Below are 27,211 nucleotides of genomic sequence, written 5' to 3' on the forward strand. Positions count from 1 at the left end.
AACCACAGGTGAGTCTAATTAGTCATTACACAGGTGTCCAGCAGACAGTTGACTATAAAAGGGTTTTAAAACCCCTTCCCATTTCATGCTTTCAGCAATGGCACCACATGGAAAAGAAATGTCACAAGACCTGAGAAAGAAAATAATTCCTTTACATCAGAAAGGTGAAGGCTACAAGAAGATCAGCAAAGCTTTACTTATCAGTCAGAATACTGTAGCAAAAGTGGTACAAAAATTTTAAAAAGATGGAACTGCAACCATCTCACAGAGACGTCCAGGTCGTCCACGGAAGTTAACACCTCGACAGGAGCATCTTCTGATGAGACGGGTTGAAGAAAATCGCCATGCAAGTTCACTGCAGTTATCTAAAGAAGTAGAAAGCCAAACTGGGGTGACTATTTCCCGTGACACAATACGGCGTACACTGCAGAGGAATGGCATGCATGGGTGCCGTCCACGAAAGAAGCCTTTCCTAAAGCCCAGGCACAAAAAAGCCTGCCTAGAGTTTGCCAGGGCCCATGCTGACAAAGATGAAGACTACTGGGACTCTATACTCTGGAGTGATGAGTGAAGATAAATGTTTTTGGAACTGATGGCTTCAAAACTGTATGGTATCGCAAAGGTGAGGAATACAAAGAAAAATGCATGGTGCCTACAGTGAAACATGGTGGTGGCAGTGTCCTAATGTGAGGCTGCAGTGCTGCTGGTGTCGGGGAGCTGCATTTCATTGATGGCATCATGAATTCATGTACTGCTCTATACTGAAAGAAAAGATGCTACCATCACTCCGTGCCCTTGGTCGTCGTGCACTTTTCCAACATGACAATGATCCTAAACACACATCTAAGGCCACTGTTAGATTTCTGAAGAAGAACACGGTGAAAGTGATTCATTGGCTCCTGATCGAACCCAATCGATCACCTATGGGGAATTCTGAGTTGAGCATCACTCTCCATCCAGCATCCAGTCTCTAAAAGAGGTCATTCTTGAAGAATGGAAAAAGATAGATGTTGCAAAATGTCGCCAACTTGTTCATTCCATGCCTAGAAGACTTGGTGCTGTCATTAAAAATCATGGAAGCCATACAAAGTACTAGATGTAGTAGCTTTTGTTGTGGGGTGTACTCATTTTTGCATCACCCTAATTTGAGTAAAACTGAAAAATGTGTAATCTAAGTTATATTATTAACCTTACTTTCATGTTATAAGTTAAACAGATGTTATATTAAACTTAGTCTTGTCAACATTTTGGAAATTGTTTTTGTGTTCATTGAGATATTGTTTAAAATGTTACTTTTCAAAGGGGGTGTACTCATTTACGCTGAGCACTGTATTAGACAAAAAAGTCATTCAAAGAGTCATTTTGACTCACCTCTTATTCACAGATCATGATCATTATTCTTGCACTACTGGCTTTTAATCCATAAACCTGAGTGTAATTATGTGGATTGCTTTTAACCTCTGGCCTGAGCGATTTAAAATACCGTCCTCCAGGTTACTCCATATGAGATAATGATTTGAACGAAATCAAGAGAACAGACACCGTATACGCAAGTAATTCCAGCGATTATGCAGAGTATTACTTGGACCTGAATGTCACAGTTTTCTGAATTCTCGGGTTGAGCAGATCATAATATCTTGTAATTAAAACATAAAGATATGTTTTAAAGCTTAAAGATACTTTAAAGATGTGGTTGTTTGAATTAATTATCAAAGAGTGTAGATAAGAATAAAGGCTAAGACTACTGATAAAAGTTTCTGATGCTAAATGCCAACAGACCCGTAACAGATTTTGTAACAAATCTTGCTTTTTGTGTCACAATAGAAGTTCATATGAGACTGTTTCTTTCAACACGAGACAACAAAAAGACTCTGGGTGTGCTGGAGGTTAACTGCTGTTATTATTTCAATATGTAAAGCTAGTTAGATTAAAGACTGGATTCTCCCCTCATAACTCTAGCTCCTGGTTTCACAGACAAGGCTTAAGCCTAGTCCCAGACTAAAAAGCATGTTTGAGCTGTTTTAACTGAAAGCAACTTGCACTGACGTATCTTAGTCAGTGCCATTGTTTTGTCTCAAGATGCACACCAGTAGTGTTTTTTTTCTAAGGCACATTTATAAAAGCTACTTAAATGTCCTAATTGAACTAAGACTTAATCCTGGCTTAATCTAAACCCTATCTCAATGTGTTAATGAGAAAGTTTTAAAGATTTAAAGTTAGTTCACTCCAAAAATTAAAATTCTGTCATTAATTACTCACCCTCATGTCATTCCAAACCCGTAAGACCTTCGCTCATCTTCGGAACACAAATTAAGATATTTGCTGACGCAGGAGCCGGCCAATAATGAGTCAGCATTCGTATGAGAATGACACAGAAGAAAAGATATTGTTGAATAAAGTCGTTATTTTTGCTTTGTTTTGTTTTTGCGCACAGAAAGTATTCTCGTTGCTTCGTAAAATTAAGGTTGAACCACTGCAGTTACATTGACTGTTTTAACGATGTCTTTAGTACCTTTCTGGGCCTTGAAAGTGTTGATTATATTGCTGTCTATGGAACTCTCACTATATACCTCTCGGATTTCATCAAAAATATCCCAATTTGTGTTCCGAAGATGAACGAAGGTCTTACGGGTGTGGAACGACATGAGGGTGAGTAATTAATGACAGAATTTTCATTTTTGGGTGAACTAACCCTTTAAGGGCATATAACATTGAAATTTATATTCGCTCATGCTCATATGGACTTACATTGAAATTATTTTTTTTCACATAAACCGATCAAGCACTATCTGCATTCTGGGCATTCTCATCTCTTCATATTCCTTCTCTAAGAAGCTGACAATCCAGATGCTCACCCACCGTGTGCTGAATGATCCTATCAAAGAGGTCTAGTTACCTCACTGAAAGTGCAAAATTACTAGACCTTTTTCCTGAAATGATCCAGGATTCTGGAGGATATAGTACTGTGCTCCATTACCATCACAGCTTGCCATTACGAGAGTACCCGTGGCTTTAAGAAGAAAGAAAGAAAGAAAGAAAGAAAGAAGTATTGACTACAGAATGCTTGATTTTTTGGTCATGGCATGAAATAATCAAGACTTAAACCCAGTGTGATTTCAATCATTGTACAGTACAAGATGTTAAATTCTGCATGTCAGTGACCTGAATTAAGGAACAAAAGCATTTCCTCCCACCGTGCTGAGCAACTGAACCTTGCAGATGAAGTGGAGCTTTTTCCAGTGCCACAGCTCAAACTAATTATCTTAATGGGGTTTCCCAAAAGAAACAGCAGAAATCTATTACGCTGTATTTATTTTGAGCTATGTGCCAACGCAAACACCTGAACAAAGATCTGCTTACAAATATGCAGGTGCAGATGACACATCTGCATGTTCTGTTTGGACTTAAAGGATAAGTGAGAAATAAAACATGTCTGTTTTCCTTACCAAACTCAGTATAATTTAATACAAAAACTAAAAAGTGGAAAGAACAGAATGGATTTCTCACCTATTACATTCTTCATCCGTGTGATTATTCTACCCGTTGGCACTACTTGCAATAAGTCCATTTACAGCGAATTGTCCTAGTTCATTCCTAGTTCAAGCATGTGGATTCTCTCACTGCAAAAAATCTGATGATTTGATGTCTAGAGGCATGTTAACTTTTAAGCCATCAAATAGATCTCTAACTTTTAACTTTACTTTCGCTTCATTTTCATAAAAGCCAAAGACTAATATCTAAAAATGGATTATCTTTTAGATGACAGGGCAAGTCGATTTATCATAAAGTGATATGTGCTGTCTTTGAAATGCTATTATTAAATATTGTGTGAGAATGTCACTAATGCCCTTTAAAATGTTGCCACACATCCTTGTGTGTTAACAAAGCTAAAGTTTTCATTTGACAAGTTCAAGTTATTCTTGACACCAACAGAAGTGAACACAGCCAGTATAACTCTATATGATCATTCAAAACCAAATATAATATATTACAGTAAGTCACATTGAGTCATTCTTTCTCTTATATTCTCTTAAATCTGTGTAAAAGTACAATGAACAATGTAACAAGTAAGTCTTTCTGAATGTTACATTGTTACGCCAGTACTGTAAGTGGCGACAAGTGACTGTCTTCATAAAGCCCAAAGTATACTTAAATTTTAACGTATACGTATCCTTTCAATGTATACTCCATTTGATAGTGTGCACGAATGCAGGCGGAAAACACCATAGATATATGTACATTGATGCCTCATTAGCGGCTGTTTCAATTGGCCACTATACATAAGCCGTCCACCATATTGGAACATTCAAACTGGTTCGTGAACATTCGAGAGGAAGTTGACTGAGCGTCTGCAACCGTAGTTAGACTCATGTATGAATATCTCTATATCTGCAGTAGACTTCAGCAGATGATTTTGCTAAACTAACACAATACAAGATGAAGGCATCAGCTACACGACATTTACCATAGTAAAAGTAAAAACATTAAATAGTACCATAGTAAAAACCTGTAATATTGAGTTAATACATATAAAAACACAAACCAACACATTCTCAAAGGTTATCCCATTTCATTGGGGATTGAAATCTCGGCGGTTTCACAACCAGAAGCTGCGCAATGTTGTGGCCGTGTTGACACGCTGACAATTCCAAGATGGCGGGTGCGCCGACGTGTCTGGAGTGGTCGAATATGGCATCTACTTATATCTATTTTTGACACATGCACTCTAGAAAGTTTTAACTTTGTTTAGTCTCTGCACTAATTTTCTCCAGAAAAATAAAAATGTCTTTGTATTCTTTTAACTTAAGTTGTGGCTATCTCGTAACCCCCTCACATAAGCACTTGTCAATGCGGGTGTTGTTGTTGCAGTCTCTGATATTTTGTTGTTGTTGTTCCATCTCTTTAATATTTTTTATCAGGTTAAATCTTGATTATTAGTCACTCAAACCCCTTTATCTAAACATCTCTACTTAACTGTCAGTCAAGCACATTCGCCATGTTTGTAGTTTTTTAACATGTTTTATTCGTAGTTCTGAGCCAAATCCTCCTCCAAAGCGCAATGGGTTGTGGACAATATTAGCCGTTAGAGCATGCACGGATCGACACTACCGGAAATAGTAGACCATCCTGGGACTTTTGGCATACTCTTTCAACATATATGCTTTGGGACACACTTAAGCTTTTCTAATCTCACATATTATTTAGGATTGATAGTATGCACATTGGGACACAGGGATACTATAGGCTTAAGTAAGTCATTGAATCAATCAGTCAAGTGATTCGTTCAAAGTCCCTAATTCATTCAGCAATGAAACAGCTGGATGCCTTTATGAGTGAATCATTGAATACAACTGATTCATTCCAAAACACTGGCTGCATCTGAAAGCTTAAAAATGCTGCCTTCAGAGGATGCATTCCAAGGTAGGAAGGCATCAAAACACATCTGAATCCAATGTTAGCTTCACTTCCTGTCTCCTGTGATACCTTCATCTGATCGATTTTTTAAGGCAGCATAGATCCTTCGTATCCTTCGCTGCCTTTGATATCCCACAATCATGTGCTTTCCATTCTGTGACAGTTGAGCTAAAAAAAATGAAGATGGCGTCTGAAAGTTGCGGTTGGTGGTCAGTTTGTGTGTAAATGTGCATTTTTGATGTTTTCCACTTCTGATGCCATTTCTAGTGAAAAATTACTATTGTAGTCATTAAATATTTGCTTAGTTATCACCAAAACTCGCTTGCCTCAGAAGTCTGTCTTAAATCAGTTTCTTAGTTTCCAGACACAGCCACTCATTCATTCTGTGTTATTTTATTATTAAAATACTTTAAATTGTTTCCATTAATATTTTAAATTAGATTTAATTTTCATGCTTTCAGTTTTAATTTTAGTTCAATTTGTAGTAATTTTGTTATGTGCTATTCTCATTTTTATTCATTTTTGTTTAGGTTTAATTCATTTTTATTTCAGTTTCAATTGTAGTTTTAGTTCAGTTTTATTTTGTATTTATTTCCAGTTAATAATTTAAGTGCTTAAACATATTTCAGGTAGTTGCCAAGGCAACATTTCTCATTTTTTCATCTATTATTTATATTTTATTTTAATTCGGCTTTAATGCAATAAACTTTTAGTTTTAGTTAACATTAATAAACCTGCTCATAGATTACTTTGTTTGGAAGTATTTGACCTGTCGGGACAAAAACAGACAAGATGATGAACTGTGCTATGCATGCAAAAATATCAGTCTTGTAAGCTAGTCCTGTTTTAAGACCATAAGATGCGAGACATATCACAAATAGATATTATAACTGAGTGCGCATGTAATGCTTTCTTCAGGAATATATCTTATTGAGCAGTTTATTAAAGTGGTAATACAATAAATACATTGATAATATAATTAATAATATAAATTGCAATTACAGTGTAAGCCATTTTCCTCCCTCTTCTGCAACCTTTTTCTTCCTTTCGCTGGACTGATGCAAGCATTGGCTATGTGTAAGAGGAGAGCGCATGTACACGTTGCAACATATCGGCCCCCCCACCTGAGGCACCATCCCATCCCATTTACTGGGCCACGGTTCATGAGGCAAGCAGCATATTTCTGTTGGCTCAGCGACCGTAGCCACCATTGCTGCCATGCTACAATGGCAGAAGCCCCCCACAGGGATTGCATTCAGGTCAGCATGGTCTCCCCACGCTCAGAAAACTCCACCAAGGAGAACTGGCTCTGATTTCACACCCAGAGGACAGGCTGGCAGCCTATTTCTTCCAGCACATTGGGGGAAGAGGGACATGTGGCCATCTGATGTGCGTCACTGAAATGGGGCTTGTACAGGTCTGTTACTTGATGCCAATGCTAATTTTAATTTGCATGCAGAACCCCGGTGCCCATTGTCACATCATCGATGCTCCAATCCTAATAAAATGATCAAAAAAATCTTGTACGATAAAAATAGCTAATTTTTTTTACAAGAGAAAATGGAAAAGGAAAATTCATTCTGCTGAAATGGCAGATCTCCTAAATGGTTTTATTATTAAAATGGAAGAAATTAACTGAATCTTTGCCAGACTCACCACTGCTAGTCTGTAGAGTAAAGTCAAATTTTGTGGGCAAAAAACGCTCCATTGTCAATAGTGTAGAGATGTATGAAGCACAGCTCACACATAAGTCACTTTCAAATCAAGCACTTTTCTGTTGTGAATGCGTAGCCAACTTGAACCCATTGCAAATTCTGTGCAGGAAAACCTTTCTCCTTCACTCAAAATTTCCAATCACATGGATTTCTATTGAAATGACTGGATTTTGCCTGCAAAAATTCACTGAACAATAATGAATGTGACCGTACCTTATTGTTGTTGCCGATGTCAGTTCCAGTCAAACCAGATTTCACACTACTGGACTTGGATCACAGACCTGCTAAATATCTCTCGGGCATCAGCGCTTCCCTCAGACCGTGTCTTTGATAATTCAAACATAGCAATCGTGCACTATTTTGCCTCTGATTTTGTCAGCAATCTTCATTACCTGTCGGCGAGTGGGAAAAAAAAGGGCTAAAATCACAATACTACATTTTGGAATCATTCTAAATGTTATGGTAAATGTAGGTTGCTTCCTTTTGAGCTTTATACTGTCTCATTCTTATTTGGGTCAATGATGTGATGTTCATCTTTTATTCTATTTATTCATTTTTTAAATACATTAATAATGCATTTCACACATACAGTGATTTGAATACACCTCTTCTTTGATCAGAATATTTTTTTAATTTCAGTATTGAAATTCATTTTGATTTTGGTGGTAGTGCGGGTAATTCACGGCTTATTACTATTTGAAACTTTTGTCTGCAAAATAAAAGTCATGTGGCATGACACTACACGACTTTTAAAATCTAAACAGATTTTAAAACACTAGACATCATATACTTGCCAACTTTGTAAATGGTTACAGAGAAAACTGGGCATCACACTAAACGACTAAGGTTTACACACTACCAGTCGTTCTGAACCAAAGAATATAGAATAACACAAGACGTATCACTCGTATTGTTTTGAATGGGAGAATGTGCGGAATACGTCCCGCCTTCTAAATAAGTTCTGACTTCTAAATAAGATTTTACCAATCACCGATTGGTAAAGTCATCGTGTCACTGCAGCGGCTGTTAGAAGCTCCTATAGAAACAGTCAGACGTGCGCTTCCTATAGAGACGCGCAGTTAGGACCGTGCATGCGCATTAGCTTGATCTAGCCTGAAAAAAATGCCTTTTTTGTCATGGTTTGAGCGTTCAGAAACAAAATTTATGAGACAGTTGTTGTCAGATTTCATTGGTGATTTCAAATATGAAATTTAATCGAAAGCTTGGCAAACAGCTTTGGAGAATTTGATGTTTCCCCATTCAAAGAGATAGGAGCTGCACTTGCATGCCTGAGAGGTGTTTCAAAGATGGCCACCGAGTGAAATTACTTGTCTTAAAGGGACTTTGTTCTGAACACAACAAGCTAGGAGATGTGTGAATAATGAAAACTAATAATATTTAATGTTTTTTTTTTTTTTTAATCAGCTCAAAAAATTAAAACATTTTGATGTCCTACTGGATGGAATCATAGTCTAAAACTAAAAAAATCTGTTGTCTGTGTCCATCATACACTATGCGATTTTCTGTGAAATCTGTCAACTCCAACTGCCCACTATCTGCAGACTGGCTTTCTCTTTTGGCAACTAGTTTGAATTTAAAACTTTAATCACTTGCTTCTGGCAACGGCCGTATACATGTAATATCCTGGGAAGAGCCAGGATATTATTTAATATAACTTTTTATTTAATATAACTCTGATTGTGTTCGGCTGAAAGAAGAAAGTCATTTACACCTAGGATGGCTTGAGGGTGAGAAAATTATTGGATAATTTTCATTTTTGGGTGAACTATTAACTTTAAACTTCAGTACACCACAAGATTTCTTAAAAATGCCATAAAAGTTTTTAAAACCATATAAAAAACATGCACAGGAGCAGTACATTTCTATGTGGCATATGTGTTTTAAACTACATTTTTCCATCTTCTTTTTTTTTTTTTTTTTACCTGGCATGGGCATTCTTATTTGTATAGATCAAAAAACTCAATAAACAAGTATTGTGTATCACACCAAGAGGCTAAAACTTACTTAGTGGCTCATGAGCACCTCAAAAATTTGATTTGCTGATCCTGAAGGCTTTTGTGCAGGAAAGATTTAAAGAAGTGAAGATGGATGGACAGGAAGAAAACTGTCCGAATACTATTGTTCTACTTGCTGGTCATGCAAAGCAGGGAAGCTGGAGAAAACACTTTTTCTTTTTCACTTTACTGCACAATACCCATTGTCCAGATGTCCATCTGCCTAGAAAAAATTTCAGTTCTGTTTCAAACTGATAGCTGCCACCATCCAAGACAGATAACACACACATGGAAAATGCTGAAATGACACCAAAGAGAATTGAATTCCGCTGTTACAGAACATTTTTAATCAAAAACCAACATTGGCTGACAGCACAATGAGAACAAGCACTATTGGAAGGGGGTTTTCCCCTGTTAGCGCCTATTGAATCCCATCAATCCCAGACTGCCTTTGTCACCTATAGATGTCATTCATGTATGCATTGATTTGAATCATTCCTTGTGGCTCTCCTCTCCCTACATGACTGATTGTGTCTGTTGTCATGGTGGACACGCTCATGCTTGCACAAAAACACACAGCTCCCAATCCTTATATCAACACACCACTGCCCCAAAACGATGCATAATTCATTTCATGTAGCACGTAGCAGCGAGGGAAAATGACAGATTAATGTATTTGCTGCAGAACACTTAGCACTTCCAGACTGTTTATCATTTGACATGACAGAAACGGGAATTATTTCCGTCCTCTGTTCACGTTCAACTTCAACTTTAAGTGGACAGCCAGCTTTCTTTATCATGTTTGAGACCCTGATGAATAATCAGCTCCCCAAGAGGGCAAAAGAAAATCCAAATGCAGTTTTACAGGCAAGATTAAGTTAGATTCAATTGAATGTGCCTGTTTAATGCAGTGAACATGGATGAGTGCCACTCCATCAAACACCACAGTGAAAATGAGAATGTGTTTATGATTGAATTCTCCTTCATTAAATGTAATTCCAGACAGCAGGGGCAGGACCCAGGTTGGAATTTATAATGAGCAACAGAGAAAGACTTGCAATGTTATTCTGATTTTATAGTGATGGCAAATTTCCCCCAAAGGCAATGACTGGCATTAATTGTAAAACAGGTGTTACGGTGGATGGATCTGATGATCGGCAGTTTGAATCAGTACTGTTAATAGGCTCCTGTGGGTGTGTGAGAGATCAGAGGCCCACAGCCATCTCAGGAGCATAATAAGTTAAACAAAGATCATTATAGCTGCATTATTATGCATTCAATCAGTATAACTCAGCGGTTCTCAACTGGTTTTGCTTCAGGACGCAGATTTTAAATTGGGCACCGAGTGGCCACCCAACACTGAAGTATTAAAACTGTGCATAAGTAAATAAAAAATTTCCCTTCAAATAAATTTTAGTGTAGTTAATATATTAGTATAGTAATGTAGTACAATGTAGTTTGGGTTCAGAAAGATTTTTTGAAAGAAAATGCTGAAAAAATGAATGCTGAAAAAAATCCACAAAAATATTTACCCAAAAATGAAATTTCTTTCATTAAGTTCTCCCCCTCATGTCGTCCCAAACCCATAAGACCTTCGTTCATCTTCGGAACACAAATTAATATATTTTTGATGAAATCCAAGGGTATATGAACCAGACATAGGCAGCAAGGACATTGCACCTTTTGAGGTCAGGTCTGTGTATGACAACAGTTCAAATTGTTAAATAAAGTTGTTATTTTTGTTTTGTTTTTGTGCACAAAAAGTATTCTCATCGCTTCATAACATTAAGGTTGAACCACTGTAGTCATGAAAACTATTTTAACAATGTCTTTACTACCTTTCTGGAACTCAAAAGGTGCAATGACGTTGCATGTGGTTCAGAAACCCTCGTATTTCATCAAAAATATCTTAATTTGTGTTCTGAAGATGAATGAAGGTCTTACAAGTTTGGAACGACTGAAGGTGAGTGTGTCATGAGAGAAATTTCATTTTTGGGTTAACTAACACTTTAACAGCACTGTTTTCAACATTGATAATAATAAAATAAAATCAGCATGTTAGAATGATTTCTGATGGATCATTTGACACTGAAGACTGGAGTAATGACTGCTGAAAATTCAGTTTTGCCATCACAGGAATTGCATTTTAAAATAGAAATCAGTCATTTTAAACAATATTTCACAATATTACTGTTTTGGGTGGCACGTTGGCTCAGTGGATAGTAGTCCCTGCTGAGCCAGGAGGCCTTTCTGTGTGGAATTTGCATGTTCTCCCAGTGTCAGTGTGGGTTTCCTCCAGGTACTCCGGTTTCTCTCACAGTCCAAAGACATGCAGGATAGTGAATCAGAAAAACAAAAACTGCCCATAGATATGAGTGAGTGTGTAAATGTCTGTGTCTGGTGTGTGAGCCCTAGAGAGGATAAGAGGTATGGAGAATGGATGAATATTGCTTTTTTTTTACTGTATTTTTGATTAAATAAATGTAGCCTTGGTGAGCATAAGGGACTTCTTTAAAAAAAAATGAAGATAAAGATAAGATAAAAATTGTAGTGTATAATCGGAAATCTAACATTTTTTTAAATGCAAAAACAACAGCAGAACAATTTATCTGTGAACCCACAGTTGAACGCCTAATGTTGTCTTTGTCAATTGTTTTTCTTTACATAGGTTTTCTTTTTCTTTTTTCGAGAATGAGAGCATGTTAGGCAAACTCTCATTTGGCTGCTGCTTTTATCAGGTGACAAATTAATTTTCACCAAAATCCTGTGCCGAGTTTGATTGGATGCACAGCCTTTAACATTAAGAACAATAGATATGTCAAGTGAAAGTGGTATATGTCTGTCCTAACTGCACAATTGTATAGATATTTGAATTAAGTGTTGCTTTCAGAACAGACCTGCGATCGGTTAGTATATCCCCTAAGTTGTTGTGCTTGTTTCCTGTCCTACTTCTTTTTGAAAATACCAAAAGGGAATAAAGAATTATCACAAGAAAATGAATGAGAGCATGAGAACATAACATGTTGTGCATCCAGTTTTTGGGTTGCGAACCACCAGTTAAGAACCACTGGTCTAACTAATATCAGGAAAGTTAAAGTTGACATGAAGCAGAAGTTGCAATAGTCTTTTCTTCCCTATTGTGATCTAAGTGAAATGGCTTCTCAAAAATGAAAAAATATAGGGTGGGACTTGATTTTGTACATGGGAACTGATTGGATTGTTGTGGTTTACAACTGCTGTGATCTCTTGTGAGTGACAGGTTGTACTGCCCACGTCATCAGAGAAGAGATTTATTCAGAAGAGTTATTTTCATTAAATATTATAGGGCACATTAGAAAAAAATATTTTGATGTCAAGGTGACAAAGCTACATGTTGTTTCCAGTACAATGACACCATGGCATATCCTCAAAATGGTTTTCTTTTATATATCCAATTAACAGACTTTTTTTGTAAAGCTTTCTCTGATGTAATGACATATACACCGCAGAGTGTGTTTCGCTGTAATCCTGCCGTGATGTATGATATTCATAAGCTCCTCATCTCTTGAACTCTCATGTTCTCATGCTCTTCATTGGCAAAAGAGTTTCACACTTTGCTCAAAGGGATATTGAGGTTCCATATGAGATTACCTTTTACAAGGATTTTTCACCCTTGGAAGAACGGCGTGCCTTGGCATCAGTTTTTTTCATTTAACGGCACGAGATCCATTGCCTTGCAGCACCGTTTCTCCAATACTGCTGCTGTCACCCTGTTTCATATCCTGGAATGATCCTTCTATTGGAAAATAATGCCAAATAAGAGAGCAAGAGAGGAGGCCTGGAAGAGGCTGTGTAGATCACTAGAGCACTTTGGACTTTGTGAATATGTGATCTCGACAATATATTTGATATAAATAAATTCAATTGCTCCATCCATGTGTGGATTGCACAGCTCCTAAACTTCCATACACTGACATACGTCCATTTGAAAAGAGTAACAACTAAGTGGCCTGAGTAATTGATTTACTATAAACCAGCTATCAATGAGTAAAATGCATGAAGAAAACCAGTTTAAATACTCCCTAGCTTTCAAACTTTATTTTTTTTAACATTAGTTAGTACATTTTTTATTTTTATTTTAATATTTTTTTTATTACACTATTTTTCTCTTAACATTTCTGCATAGTCCATCACATACCCTCGGAAGACCGTGGTTTGAAAACCTCTGCACTAAACCAATTGAAGTCATTTTTAAACTAAAAAGTTAATAGAAAAGGTTTTAGGTTTCATTTAGTTTCTTTTTCATTTAAATACCTGACATGCAGTTGTTTATTTCATGCTTATTCTGTTTTACATTACAGAATATTCACTGCTGAAGATCATGCTTTATCCATCACATTAAAATTGCCATTCTTTATTTTCACCTGAAGACAAAAGCCAAATTGTGACTTAATTAACAATAGCCTTATATGACCTCACTATCCACATCCTCAGTTGTACACACAGCATACAACAAAAGCCCCAAAACAATGGTGTCACAGAGAGGGCAATGAGTGCCTCACGGGCGATGATACTTGACATCTGGCAATCACTGTGTTTCCCTCTTCCTGCCATGGCTGCACTTTGCTAATGTCAAGAGCAAGTGGGAGACACGCAGAGAATAGTCCTCTCTGATTTGCAGAAGATATCACTTGCGAGCTCAGATGCCCTTCTGCCGCTTCCATCCCAGAGGGATGTGCAGCTCCCGAAATACCCTCCTGCATCTTTAATGAGAAACTGGAAAGGTATCTTATAGTCACATTGTTGACTTGTTCTCAGTCTATGTGCTTTGTGATAACCTTGACATATTTAACCTCAAAACACTCAGAGGAGTCTGGGGATTTTCAGGCAGATACAATCGCAGTGGATGGTTAGAAGTGGATGACACAAAGATAAATCGTAATAAATATATTAATAGTAATAAATGGGGATATCAAACAGATGGGGTAGGTTTGATTGACAGACAGATGGTAAAGCAGATGCAAACACATTTTTTTCCACCTGCTAAAATCTCAAAATGATCTTTTTGTTGTAGTTTTCACTTTGGTCTAGTGATGTAAACAAGATCCTGGGGTGAAGTCACTGTTGCATCACTTTTGCATCACTTATGATCAGTGTTTGAGAAAGTAACTTTTAAAAGTAATGCATTACAATATTGCATTACTCCCTAAAAAAGTAATGAATTGCAGTACTTATTTTTTATGGAAAATAATGCATTATGTTACTTGTGCGTTACTTTTTATCATCTGGGCTGGTCTTGCTTGTTTTTTTTCAGCAATCAAAAAAATAAAAAATTAACACAAATGTGATGTTTATCTAAAGTCGACGATAACTCAAGGAAGACCAGGATGCTTGGAGGAACTCAATCCAGGGTTCACCAACTGGGGAACTCACAAGCTTGACACCGATCCAGCCTTCCTGCTGTTTACCTGTGTTTACTTAACATATGGGAAGAGCCTGGCTCAACCCGGAGATTATAAAATCTTGCAGAGTGTCACCCAGCCCGTAGCTCTGCAGATGTCTGCTAGAGAGGCGCCGTGCGCCAACGTCCGAGAGGAGGCAACACTCCAGTGAAGTGAGCTCTCACTCTGAGGGGGCACCACCTGGTCCTGAAAAGGAGTGGTGGGAACATTGAGCACATATCCAGGCCAGGGTCTCAGGACTTCCTGAGAGTAAGCCAGCCCAAATTCTGGGCAAGTTTCACTGACCAAAAGGGCCTGCAGATCCCCCACCCTCTTGATGGAAGTGAGCGCGGTCAGGAGTGCTGTCTTAAGAGACAGGAACTTTATCTCGAGTAACCCCACCGGCTCAAAGGGGCCCTCCCGAGAAGACCACAGAGAGGTCCCTGGTGATTAGGTTGTGCTTTCCCAAGGACCTACCGTACACTGCAACTTGATGTGCCTCGATGGCACAACATACACCTTCAAGGTGGAGGGGGACAGCTTCTGATCCAACCTATCTTGCAGGAAAGAAAGCACTGAGCTAAACTGGCATCTCCGGGGGTCTACCCAGCGAGAAGAACACCACTCAGCAAACAGATGCCACTTCAAAGCACAAGCTCACCTCATAGTGGGAGCTCTGGCTTGAGAGACAGTGTCTACTACCTCTGGTAGCAGATCACTTAGTCCTCCGTGTCCCCTCCAGAAGCCTCATTTCGTGGAGGTTCCAGAGGTCTGGACACAGGTGCCATATGGTGCCTCGTCCCTGAGAAAGAAGGTCTTTACTCAGGGGAATCTGCCAGGTGAGGGGCTGACACGAGGAGCATCAGTTCCGAAAACCAGGTCCGGGTGGGCCGGTAAGGCGCCACCATTAAGACCTGCTCCTCGTCCTCAGTCAGGGAACAGAAGGACTCCAGGGAGGCAAACAGGTCTACCTGTGCATCTCTGAATAAACTCCAGATCAGCTGACCACACAGGGGTGGAGTCTTCAATCTCCCGGGAGCGTGACCTGTCGTGACAGTGCGTCGGCTGCACAATTGAGCTTGCCCAGAATGTAAATGGTGTGGAGCGCCCTGAGCCGCTGCTGACTCCATAAGAGGAGATGGCAGGCGAGTTGCAACATGCAAAGTAAATGTAGACCACCCTGATGGATGATGTATGTCACCGTCGATGTGTTGTCCGTTCTGACCGGCGTCAGGCCCGATTCAAGACTCACAGATCCAAGATCGGCAGTAACTCACCCCTTCTTGGGTACACAAGTCAGGACTGAGAAACCTGACTTCGTCTTGACTGGAGGGACAGACTCCAACTGTTCCAACAGGACCACAATCTCCACACATAGGACAGGGGCATCACTGTTTGCCACCGAGGTAAATAGGACGCCGCTGAACCTGGGGGGACGCCTGGCGAACTGAATTGTGTAGCCAAGTCTGATTGTCTGAACGAGCCAGCGGGATGGGCTCCGAGGCTCCCAGGCTCCGTGGCACCAAAGGGACAACCGATGTAGTGTGAGGGGCAGCGAGGAGGAGCTCTGGGGCCCAGCCCGGGAAGCGCCTTGTCCCGAAGTAAGGGCAGTGAGTGTGGTATAACTCTTCCCTGGCTCCTTGGATCCCGCAAGGGAGTGGCTGGAGATGTGTTAGGAAGCAGCGCGTCCCAGAAGCGTAAACTCCTGGCCTATGGTGAGAAGAGGGGGGTTTAGGAGTGAGGAAGCAGTGTGTCACTAGCTGCAAATGCATACCCCATATGACCTGGAGAGTGAGGAAACTCACTGTTTTGGAGAATTTGGATTCTGCTGGCCATTGAGCCAGTGGCGGAACAGAAATAAAGTCCTTGAACAAAAGATTCTAAACCTGGCCCTCCTCTGGGGGAAGAAGCGGTGCGTTCACCACCTCCTGAGAAAGAGCGGTCCCCTCCATCTCCAGGTCACCCATCTCAGGGCTGCTTCGCTAACCATTTGGAGGATTTAGCTGTGGCCTGGGGGATGGGCTGCGTCGCCTTTGTGCATGGAACTCGACATCACGGTTGAGCTGGCCGCGCCGGAGCGTTTCTTTTTGGTGTAAAAGCCGTAGGGGGATGTCCTATGGTGACAAGCAACGAGGTGTCACGCCAGTGCAGAATGTTTGCTTTATTGCCTCAGTCTGCTTCTGGACTGCCGAGAACTGCTGGGCAAAGTCCCCAACAGTGTCGCAGAAGAACTGCATTATGAATGCTTTGGCCTGGTGGACTTGGAGGATGGGCATCGTGGACTGTAAGGCTTAGCAGCCAGAGCTCCCTTTGTCTCAGAGGCATAGAGGACCGAGAGGTCAGTGGGGATTCACCCGGCGGAAGCGCTCCCACTGTAACCCTCAGGTCTCCCAACATGTTAACCACACTCGCGGCTATGCTTTCCACACATGCAGCAGGCTAGGTAATAGGAGAAGGGACTCTAGCCTTTACGGGAAAGGCTAGTCACGACCGCCATGTCGACATGGTCATGCTCTCACAACCATATACCAATCGCCTTCTCAACATGCTTATGGCCCAGACATGTGAGACAGCGACCGTGGCTGTCAGATGAGGACAGGAAATGACTTCATCCAGGAATGCACGGACGAAGAGGCGTCTTTAAAAAGACGCTCGCTGTCTGCTTGCTCTTTTAGGGAAACTGCTCTTTTATGCTGAAGTGCCCAGGGAGGAATCGCTACACAAATCTGTGCAGTACACCAGTGAAACACAGCTGAATGCACCATAGCAGTGGTTCTCAAACTGGGGTTCGCATACCCCTGGGGGTACGTGAGGTGACAAAAGGGGGTACATGAACAAAATACTGAGTAGTTCATTTAATTCTACCATACCTTAAAATAATATTAAAACCGAGCATGTATTTCTAACTGGCAAAATGCTGTAAATCCATTACATTTAATAAAATTACCTCATCTTTTGCAGTCAAAAATGACTGCATCCACAGAAGCAGCATGCATATGATAGATTGCGTGCAGAATCTGCTGCCTTAAATCATGCTAAATTATTGATGTTCTCGACAATGCGCCTTTGTAAAAGTGGGGATTTAGCACTTACTCGCAAGAAGAACAAATATAGACACTGATAGTGGATTGATATCGATTTAAGACTCAAACTTTCTTCGATACAAAAACATACCTTGTGTGAGTTCTTGTATTTAATGTTGATAACGAGCAAGAATGCAATTGTTCCCAAATATCTACATGACTGCAAATGTGATATTATTATACAACAGGTCAAAAAACAAAATGTACATTAAACACAGTACTGTCAGTATTTACAACAAAAAAATATATATTTCTAACGAAAACCACAGCAGAACTACAACACACGAATTCTGCAGCTTTGAACAAATCGTGAGAGTCAATGATTCATTCACAGCCACTTGCTCGATGACTCACTTATAAAAACAGTGACTTGCTGCCACCTACTGGCGGTTTTAGTTTAATATTTAAAAGTATCACTTCGTTTTACAATCATTGCATATTTCTTTTCTTTATTTTATTTTAAAATTTGTTGTACCAGAAATGGTACCCTTTGAGGGTGTTGAAGAAAAAACACAATATCATTAAAGGAAATAAAATTCATCAGAGCAACTGAGAAAACCCCTTATTTTACTGCCAAAGTCTTGCAAGATGACCTGGTGAAAGGAGGAAAAACATTTCAATGCAGAGTATAAGAAGAACACTAGACAACCATGGCATTCATGTTGGGACATCTTGCTGAATGCCACTCTTGACCAAGAAGAATATAAAAGTCTGACTTGAATGTGCTAAAATTAATTAGGATAAACCTGTGGAGTTTTGGAAGAATGTTTTATGGAGTGATGTGACCAAACTGGAACTTTTTGGACCCATGGATCAGCGGTATGTCTGATGCAAAAAAGCATATGAGCAAAAGAACACCATCTCCATGGTCAAGGTGGAGGTGGTCCAGTCTTGTTATGGGGGTGCTTTGCTGATGCAGGAAGTGAAAATCTTGACTATATGAAGGACATCACGAATTCTTTGAAGTATCAAGTCATTTTGGTAAAGATGGTAATGCCTTCGGTGCAGAGACTGAAGCTTGATGATCAATGGACTTTCCTGCAGAACAGCCATCCCAAAGTATACAACCATATCTACTTAAGCTTTGTTCAGGGATCAGTCATAGATTGTTCTTAAGTGGCTTGTACAGTCTTATGGTACGGTAAAGTTAAATAAATATATAAAGTTATGAAACTTCCCTTTGCTGTTAGATATACATAAGACAAATTGTATCTCATGTTTAACCACTACATCAGAGCTAGCGTCAAACATCAGAAGGACTAGCCGAGGTAAGGCTGTTCTCAGCAGGGTACATGAGCACTGAGAACCCTGTGATCGCCTGAATCTCACAACTCCGAAAACATCAGATCAAATTTTTAAATAGGCACTGTCTTTATAAATAAACCACAGATTTGAGCTTAAACAACTACATTCTCACCTGAAATGCTCTTAAAATTACATTTTGTGACACAATAACAGTAGAATTTTTAAAATTACAGTTCGGTTTTAAAACATTTAAAAAGTGGATGTTTTGAACATTCTGAGAAGATTCGGAAATAATGTTTTATAAGTTAGAAAATCGTTCTTCAAACATATTTTTGTAAGCTGTGTCTTTATCACTGCACACACAAACTTCAAAGGTGAAAAGGCATTAAAGTCCTTCCATCATGCGTCTAACAAGGACTGATGGATCTTTCAAATCAAAGTGGTGACATTTTACGAATCAGCAGCTGCAGTGAACACAGGACACATACGACGTGTTTGCTGTCCCATTCAGTTGATGGCTATCCTCTTGATTCAAGTGTTTCCTGGAGAGAAGAGCAATTTTGACTTTTCTCATCAGAAATTGTGAAGTAGAAGCTGTCAAATGAAAGTGTAATCATTTTCTCTAATATCTAGACATCTATAATAATAGCACAGCACTGTCCAGCAGTGTAAAGTCTGGCAGTTTTTATCTGCTGTTTTAGACACGCAGGAGGCTGCTGACCCAGATACATGAAGGAAAACACCCATGCATAACTTAAGGTGCTACATCTAATAAAAGCCTCTTTTTCAGGCCAATAATGTATTAACTAGGGTGCTGGAACTAGACAGGGTGACATGACAGAGGCGCGCACTGTTCTGCAAACCCTTGCATTCTTTCAAAAAAGACTGTGCTTTTCAAGAGGATTTAGTTAGCTGAATGATATTTGGGTGGTTCTTTATCTGACTCAGTGGAGCATTTAGACTATCAGTGGTGTTCAGGCGGTGGCTGGATCTTTCCTTACATAATACGAGGAGTCGTATTTTAAACCTGTAATAGATTACCTTCAGAACCTTTGTCCATTACCTGGCCTTGAATGTATTTAAAAATTAAATCCAATGTTGTTTCACTCATAGCACTCCATCAAAATGATCAATTGGCTGCTTTTAATCTAGACAGATTTGTGGAGGCATATATTCATTTATCTTCTTCAAAGATTATCTTGTCATGCAAGAGTTAGGTTGGATATAACTTTTTTCAGATTCATTTTCAAGTTAATTGCAAAAACAGTTTTATTTGTTTGTTTGTTTATTTATTTATTTATTTTGTATCATTTCAATGGATCTGAATTATTTTCATACACAGCAAAATCACCAGAGTTAAATCATCTCTGCTCGGAGTACATATGGTCCCTCTCTAAATAGTGTTAAAGTAAAGCAGAGGTAAAGTTAATCTGGTAATTAAGCGATTAATTAAGTGATGAATGAACATTAGTGATGAACACCTGCTGTTAACAATCAGAATCACTGAAGAAAAGATAATCCTCCTCTGCTGAAATCTTGAGAGATATAATGTCTTTTATCTTCAGGTGATTTCATCCAAGACTGGCTGAAGTCAGTTGTAGTTCTTGTGTTTCTCTTTTCTTCATTGATTCTGCTTGTTAACAGCAAGTGTTCATCACTAACGCTCAATCATCACTTAATTAATCACTTAATTATCTCATTAACTTTAACACTGCTTCAGTGTTACTTTAACACTATTTAGAGAGGGACCATAAAGTGTTTATCAGGTAGAGTTAGGGTTAGGGCAGGGGCGTTTCCTCCAAGGAGGCAAGGGAGGCAGCGTCTCCTCAAAAAAACTGGATGAGAAAATAATCGATATTACTAAAATATAACAACGCAAATATAGTGTACACAAAAAAGTGTACACGTCACTCGTATTTATAAAGGAACACTGTTTAACAGCGACACCCTCAGGTGAAGTTACAGTGGGAGACGCGCCTCCTCTCCCCTCATTGACTTATAACAGAGCCCCCGAAGCGTGCGGTGGGTTTATTGGGGGGTAATTGAAAATGAATGGGGGAAAGTCACCTGAGAGGAGGCAGTGCCTCCATCATGCCATGATTGGAATATGATCGGTTATGATTGGATATGATTGGTTTGTGCGATAAATCCCGCCTTTTGTTTTCGTGCGCGTTCTCGTCGATCGCCCTGAATAAAGACGATTATGACGTTAATGGAAGGCTAATTTAAAAGTAAGTAAACAACTGTCACTTAGATATCACCACTTTATGTCATGTCAAAATCAAACTTTAAATGGCCTGAAAACATGATGACTACGGGGGTTTTTAGTGAGCAATCAGCGTGGTGAAATTAAAAATTCATCTTCGTGTCTGTCTGTGACCAGTGTGTACAAGCTTGATGACTGCTGAAAATAAGTTGACTATTAAAAAGAAAAGCTGAACATTAGTTCACAAATAATATATATATAATTTAAATTGTTACTGCCTTTAGTTATTATTTTGGAATAAATGTAAAAATGCATTAAAACACTAACTTGATGAGATGTATACTTGGTTTTAATAAATAGAACATTACATATTGTAAAAATACTAAATAGAATTATATTTGGTCTCTCTTTTTTATGAAATGTTTATTTAACTAGGAAAATCATATACACTTAATATGTTGTTATTATTGCATACTATTTTATAATATACTACAATACACTGAGGTGCAAATAGTATCTGTATCTATTTGCACAAAGTATAAATAGCATCTAACTACTATTTGTACTTAGTGCAAAGAAAATACTGTAAATAGCACTTAGTGTAAATAGCATCTATTCTAGTATTATTTAGTTATTTTTCATATTTGTGGTGGGTTTGCAAAATCTGAGCTAAAAAATTCTTATCGTTGAATCCTGTATACATTATTTTCACAATCAGATTTCCACATACTTTTCTCATTTTGAGTGCCTGGCGGTTTCTCATTTTTAATTCACACTCTTTCTCATATCAGCTCAGTGGATCTGAAATATATCGTGCTTCATCTTTTGTCTGACTTTCAGGCAGTTTGAAATGCAACAATACTCTGACATTTGTAGGTTGTTGGTAATGACTCTGTGTGGATTTCTGTGGTGCTTTCTCATGAGAGGCAGCATCCTGCATGTCTAATGAGCACTAGTGAACAAATAAACATATGGAGTGTATAATGAGGACATCAGTGTTTATAACACCAAGCAGTCCAATCTCACACTCTCTAAGAGTTGGCACATTTACGAACGTTTAACATGGTTTACACTGTATATTTTATTGTTTACCCATTGTGTAATAACTGAGCTCTTTTTATCAGCATTCACCCATTTGATCATGTTAGTTAGGAGTACGGACATCCCCTTTAAACCTCCAGTCATGATCATGTGGAGTAGGTAATTACACATTATCTTTCTCCTCTTGTCATGTGTCATGCAGTGTGAAGTAGCTGTGCACAGAAGTCAAGAGGTCAAAGACTAAAAACAAACCTTTATGATCAAGTGCACTTTGACCTCATTTTTAAAGGAAGAAAATGTTCTGCCACTCTCAGACCAGCCCATTTAAAGTACAATAGCAGATCCTGATAGAAGCAAACAGCTTTCATACACACACTCTGCTTCTCTATCGCTCATCCGCAGCAGTTTCACAGGATTGTGTTCTCTCCTCACATTTAAAATGAATTGTGACCTAACTTTTTCAGAGCAGCTTATACTTCTATCCTGCTGCTGCTATCTGTCTGTTTGCATGGGTGTTGTTAATAGTGCCAAATAGTACTGGTCAAGTTAATAAAGTCAGTGAAATCACAAAATAAATGTAATCAGATTCCTGCACAAAGAGTATATGTGAAAACTATATGTGAAATGTGAATCATTTTAAGAGGGATCATAAAAAATGCATGTTGTTTTTTAATTAGTAAAAATTGCCAGAAATTTACAGGATTAACAATAAGTTACTGTAGTAAGAAATTTACTGTGAAATCAGTGAATGCTGGGTCATTTTCTTACAAATTTTTGTGAATTAACAGCAGAATGTTTCTAACATCACAGTAATTTGCTGCTCTTGTTTTACTGTGAATTCACATTATAAAGTTGTCTTTAACCATTTATTTGTTCATCACTGTATTTGTTTTAATGTTCCATTTGCTTGTGATCTTGGTCTTTGTTTATTCATGTTCAAATTTCTTGTCTAGCCAAGTCAGATGTGTGACAAATGGAAACACGCGATGACAAGCTAGAACATAAAATAAGCTAAGTGGCTGATTTTAAGTTAGTCAAACTAACTTAGCATGAATATGAAGATTTTATTTTAGCATTATTTAAGAAAATTTACCTAACTAACCAACAAATTACCAATAACCAATACCAATAATACATTTTAAATTCATAACTGAATTCATAATTCATAACTGTGTATGTATCTCTCTCTCTGTCTCTCTCTCTCTCTCTCTCTCTAAATATATATATATATATATATATATACACACACACACACACAAACAGTTATGGTACATGAATTCAACATTAACTTTTTTGCTCACCAGCCACTGTGGCTAATGGATTTCCAAAGTTACTAGCCACTCAGCATTTTCACTGGCCACAATTTTGACATCTACACCATGTGGAAAAACTGCCATATAGATCTTTTTAATATTATCTCATAATTTGGCAGCAGGTATATTAGGCTGCTGTCACTTTAAGACCTGAAGCACAGATCCATTATACTGTTACACATGCGTTTTCTTTCCCAACTGTTTACATTCACTTAAAACACAACTGACTGTGTTTACGTGAATACTCGCCAAGACTGGCATTTTGACATTATTGTGTGTGTATTTGACTGTTTAAGCACAATAAGCAGTGAAAAAGAACTCAATTTGGTACTAAGAGGCGGATTTATGTGCGCACACTTTGGGTGCGAGCACAAAATCTGTGGGAATGAGTAAAATTATGCACAATATGCGCAATTCCATGCCAAAATTCAAGCCCTGTAACACCAACAATATTCATCTGGAGCATTGAAACGAGTGAGTAAGGGGAGGCGGATTTATGTGCTAACTCAACTTTATATATTTAACCTGAAAATTATGTCAAAATTAAGTGTAACTGGAACACAAATAACTGGATTTTGTCTTCTCATTTCAGAACACCACTGACACATACATACATTTCCACTAGGTAATACAGTAGGCAAGTTTGCATAGAATTTAGTCTTTCAACTCACTACCCCCTCAAAAAAAAAAAAAAAAAAAAAAAAAAAATCTGTAATCAACTCGGCTGTCACCACAGATTAAAAAATCTGTGATTATGTGATCCCTCTTCACATTTGCTGAAACCAGCAACTGCTGTAAGCTGTCTTTTCCTTAGGATAAAGTTTTTATAAAGTTTTTATAATCCTATATTAGGATAAAGTACATTACATTAAGTATCATCCTTGCCTCAAAGCAGACCTGGATATATAGATGACATCAAAAGCTGCCCCGTACACAGCTGTTAGCGATGTGTCACACAAAGTCAAATAAAATACAACCAAATATGCTGCTGTTACCGTTAAACTTTGACTGACAAACATACTGGGGTCTGTATTATATCCACATGACAGGGATGATCCTCTGCGGGCTGTGATGGTCTGTTTTACGTCCCTGTTTTTAAACCCGGTCCATCATAGCAGATCACGCTGCAGTCTACTAATTGCAAAGTTGAATGTGATCCCAGCAAAACCATATTTCTCCTCAGTGTCAACTGCAAAGTAATGCGTGTGTTAATGTTTCCTTGTTCAGCGGGCTAGTGGAGATGGGGTATTTAACAACACAAGAACAAACACCAAAACACCGTCCATCAATTGCAAACACTGAGCTTGCTTAGCATGTGGGTGGTAGAAATCATACAAGAGGCTGGCTGCATGCACTGCAAACAGAGCATGAACGCTTGTGTTGCCATGACAAGAGCGATAGCACAAGGAGAAGATGGTGTAAAGGCAATTTGCAACCAAACACTTGGGAGGAAGTTCTCCCAGTGGAAATGAGTCAGCTTCTTACACAAAACAAAACAAACACTAAGATACCCAGGAAATTGAATAGAACCAAGCATGGGATCACTCCCACTTATCTGCTACTTCTGTCAAATTTTCAAAAGAGTAGGCCGCAAAATCTGTGGTGTACAAAATGAACAGCATGTATGGTTAACAGGAACGTTTTGGCCCGAAAAACCAACAAATGTTCTTCAAAAAAGAGGTGTTTATCTCTTTTTTTATTATTATTGTATATAAGCTTCTTCTGGCTTCATGGAGTTTATTTTGCTTTTTGACCTTACCAGCCTTGAAACACATACTTGTTGTGCCACGGCTTGCCACTCAACGTTATTATGTGCTCATCTCATCACTTACAGTTTGTTGAGGTCACAGAGGAGGTCACAGTTTTGAGAACACTGGAGGAGGACAGTCAGCTCACTTAATAATGTCTTGCTGACCTTTGCCTGTTAGAGATTAAAGGGTTAGTTCACCCAAAAATTAAAATTCTATCATTAATTACTCACCCTCATGTCGTTCCACACCTGTAAGACCTTCGTTCATCTTTGGAACACAAATTTTTCATAAAATGGCTCAGTGAGGCCTGCATTGCCAGCAAGACAATTAACACTTTCAATGCCCAGAAAGGTATTAAAGGCATATTTAACACAGTTCATGTGACTACAGTGGTTCAACCTTAATGTTATGAAGTGACGAGAATACTTTTTGTGCGCCAAAAAAAACTAAATAACGACTTTATTCAACAATATCTAGTGATTGGCGATTGCAAAACACTGCTTCATGAAGCTTCGGAGCTTTACAAATCTTTTGTTTCGATTCAGTGGTTCGGAGCATGTATCAAACTGCCAAAGTCATGCCCCCTAGTTGTGAAACATTGAAATTTCGAAACACTTATGACGTAACAAAGCCTCGTTTACTGAAATCACGTGACTTTGGCAGTTTGATACGCTCCGAACCACTGATTCAAAACAAAAGATTCGTAAAGCTTCATGAAGCGGTGTTTTGAAATCGCCCATCACTAGATATTGTTGAATAAAAGTCGTTATTTTGTTTTTTTGGCGCACAAAAAGTATTCTCGTCACTTCATAACATTAAGGTTGAACCACTGTTTTCACATGAACTGTTTTAAATATGTCTTCAGTACCTTTCTGGGCATTGAAAGTGTTAATTGCCTTGCTGGCAATGGAGGCCTCACTGAGCCATCAGATTTTATCAAAAATATCTTAATTTGTATTCCAAAGATGAACAAAGGTCTTACGGGTGTGGAACAACATGGAATTTTCCTTTTTGGGTGAACTAACCCTTTAAATAGTAACAGCGTTTCATTAGGACTTGGGCAGAACACTTACAACACATTTACTGTACACATACAGTAAATATCAAATGAATGAAAATATGACTTTTGTAAGTAATGAAATAAAATTCTGGCAAAAAAGCGATTAAAAACACATAATAACAGAATTGTCTTATGTAACAGAAATGAACTGCTGTAGAAAAAGTTAGGTGCCATGCAAAATGTAACGTGTAATTGCATTACTCATTACAAATGTATTGGAGTAAAGAGTACAGACATAATCAAATATGTAGTCAAGTTGAGAGTAAAAGTTGCTAATATCCTTGATACTCTGTCAAAGTACATAGTAGCCAAAGATACTATTTAAGTAACTAATTAAGTATAGTAACTAATTAAATACTTTATGCCACTGGTGCACTCAAAAGTGTTCAGTATCCGTTTGAAGTGAAGTGAAGTGACATGTGGCCAAGTATGGTGACCCATACTCAGAATTTGTGCTCTGCATTTAACCCATCCAAGTGCACACACACACACAGCAGTTAACACACACACTGTGAACACACACCTGGAGCAGTGGGCAGCCAATGCGGTTTGGTGCCTTGCTCAAGGGTCTCACCTAAGTCATGGTATTGAGGGTGGAGAGAGCACTGGACATTCACTCCCCTCACCGACAATCCCTGCTGGACCTGAGACTCGAACCCATGACCTTTGGGTTACAAGTCCGACTCTCTCTCCATTAGGCCACGACTGCCCCACGACTGCCCCACGACTGCCCCACGACTGCCCCACGACTGCCCCACGACTGCCCCACGACTGCCCCACGACTGCCCCACGACTGCCCCACGACTGCCCCACGACTGCCCCACGACGTTTCCCTGAGTCATTCAATTTTGAACAATTTTGAACATTGCATAAAAGGATATAACAATGTAATACTAGCAAATAAATAATAATTTCCACACGCTTTGGCAAAAAAAAAAGAAAAATAA

At 38.7% G+C, this 27,211-nt stretch overlaps 1 protein-coding gene across 2 annotated transcripts in view; it reads left to right on the forward strand.

Moving 5' to 3' along the window:
* Nucleotides 1–27,211, forward strand: part of shisa9a (shisa family member 9a) — a 42,231-nt gene that overhangs the window by 4,389 nt on the left and 10,631 nt on the right. Inside the window, exon 3 of one of the 2 annotated variants that reach the window (XM_051915583.1) lies at nt 23,094–25,487. The exons of the other annotated variant lie outside the window; for it this stretch is intronic. Coding sequence (XP_051771543.1) covers nt 23,094–23,110 — 17 coding nt within the window. The 3' untranslated portion in view covers nt 23,111–25,487. Of the gene's footprint in view, nt 1–23,093; nt 25,488–27,211 lie in introns of those variants that run through there. 2 annotated transcript variants of the gene reach the window in all.

The sequence above is a fragment of the Ctenopharyngodon idella genome, chromosome 12, assembly GCF_019924925.1.
Source record: "Ctenopharyngodon idella isolate HZGC_01 chromosome 12, HZGC01, whole genome shotgun sequence".
Classification (NCBI taxonomy): domain Eukaryota; kingdom Metazoa; phylum Chordata; class Actinopteri; order Cypriniformes; family Xenocyprididae; genus Ctenopharyngodon; species Ctenopharyngodon idella.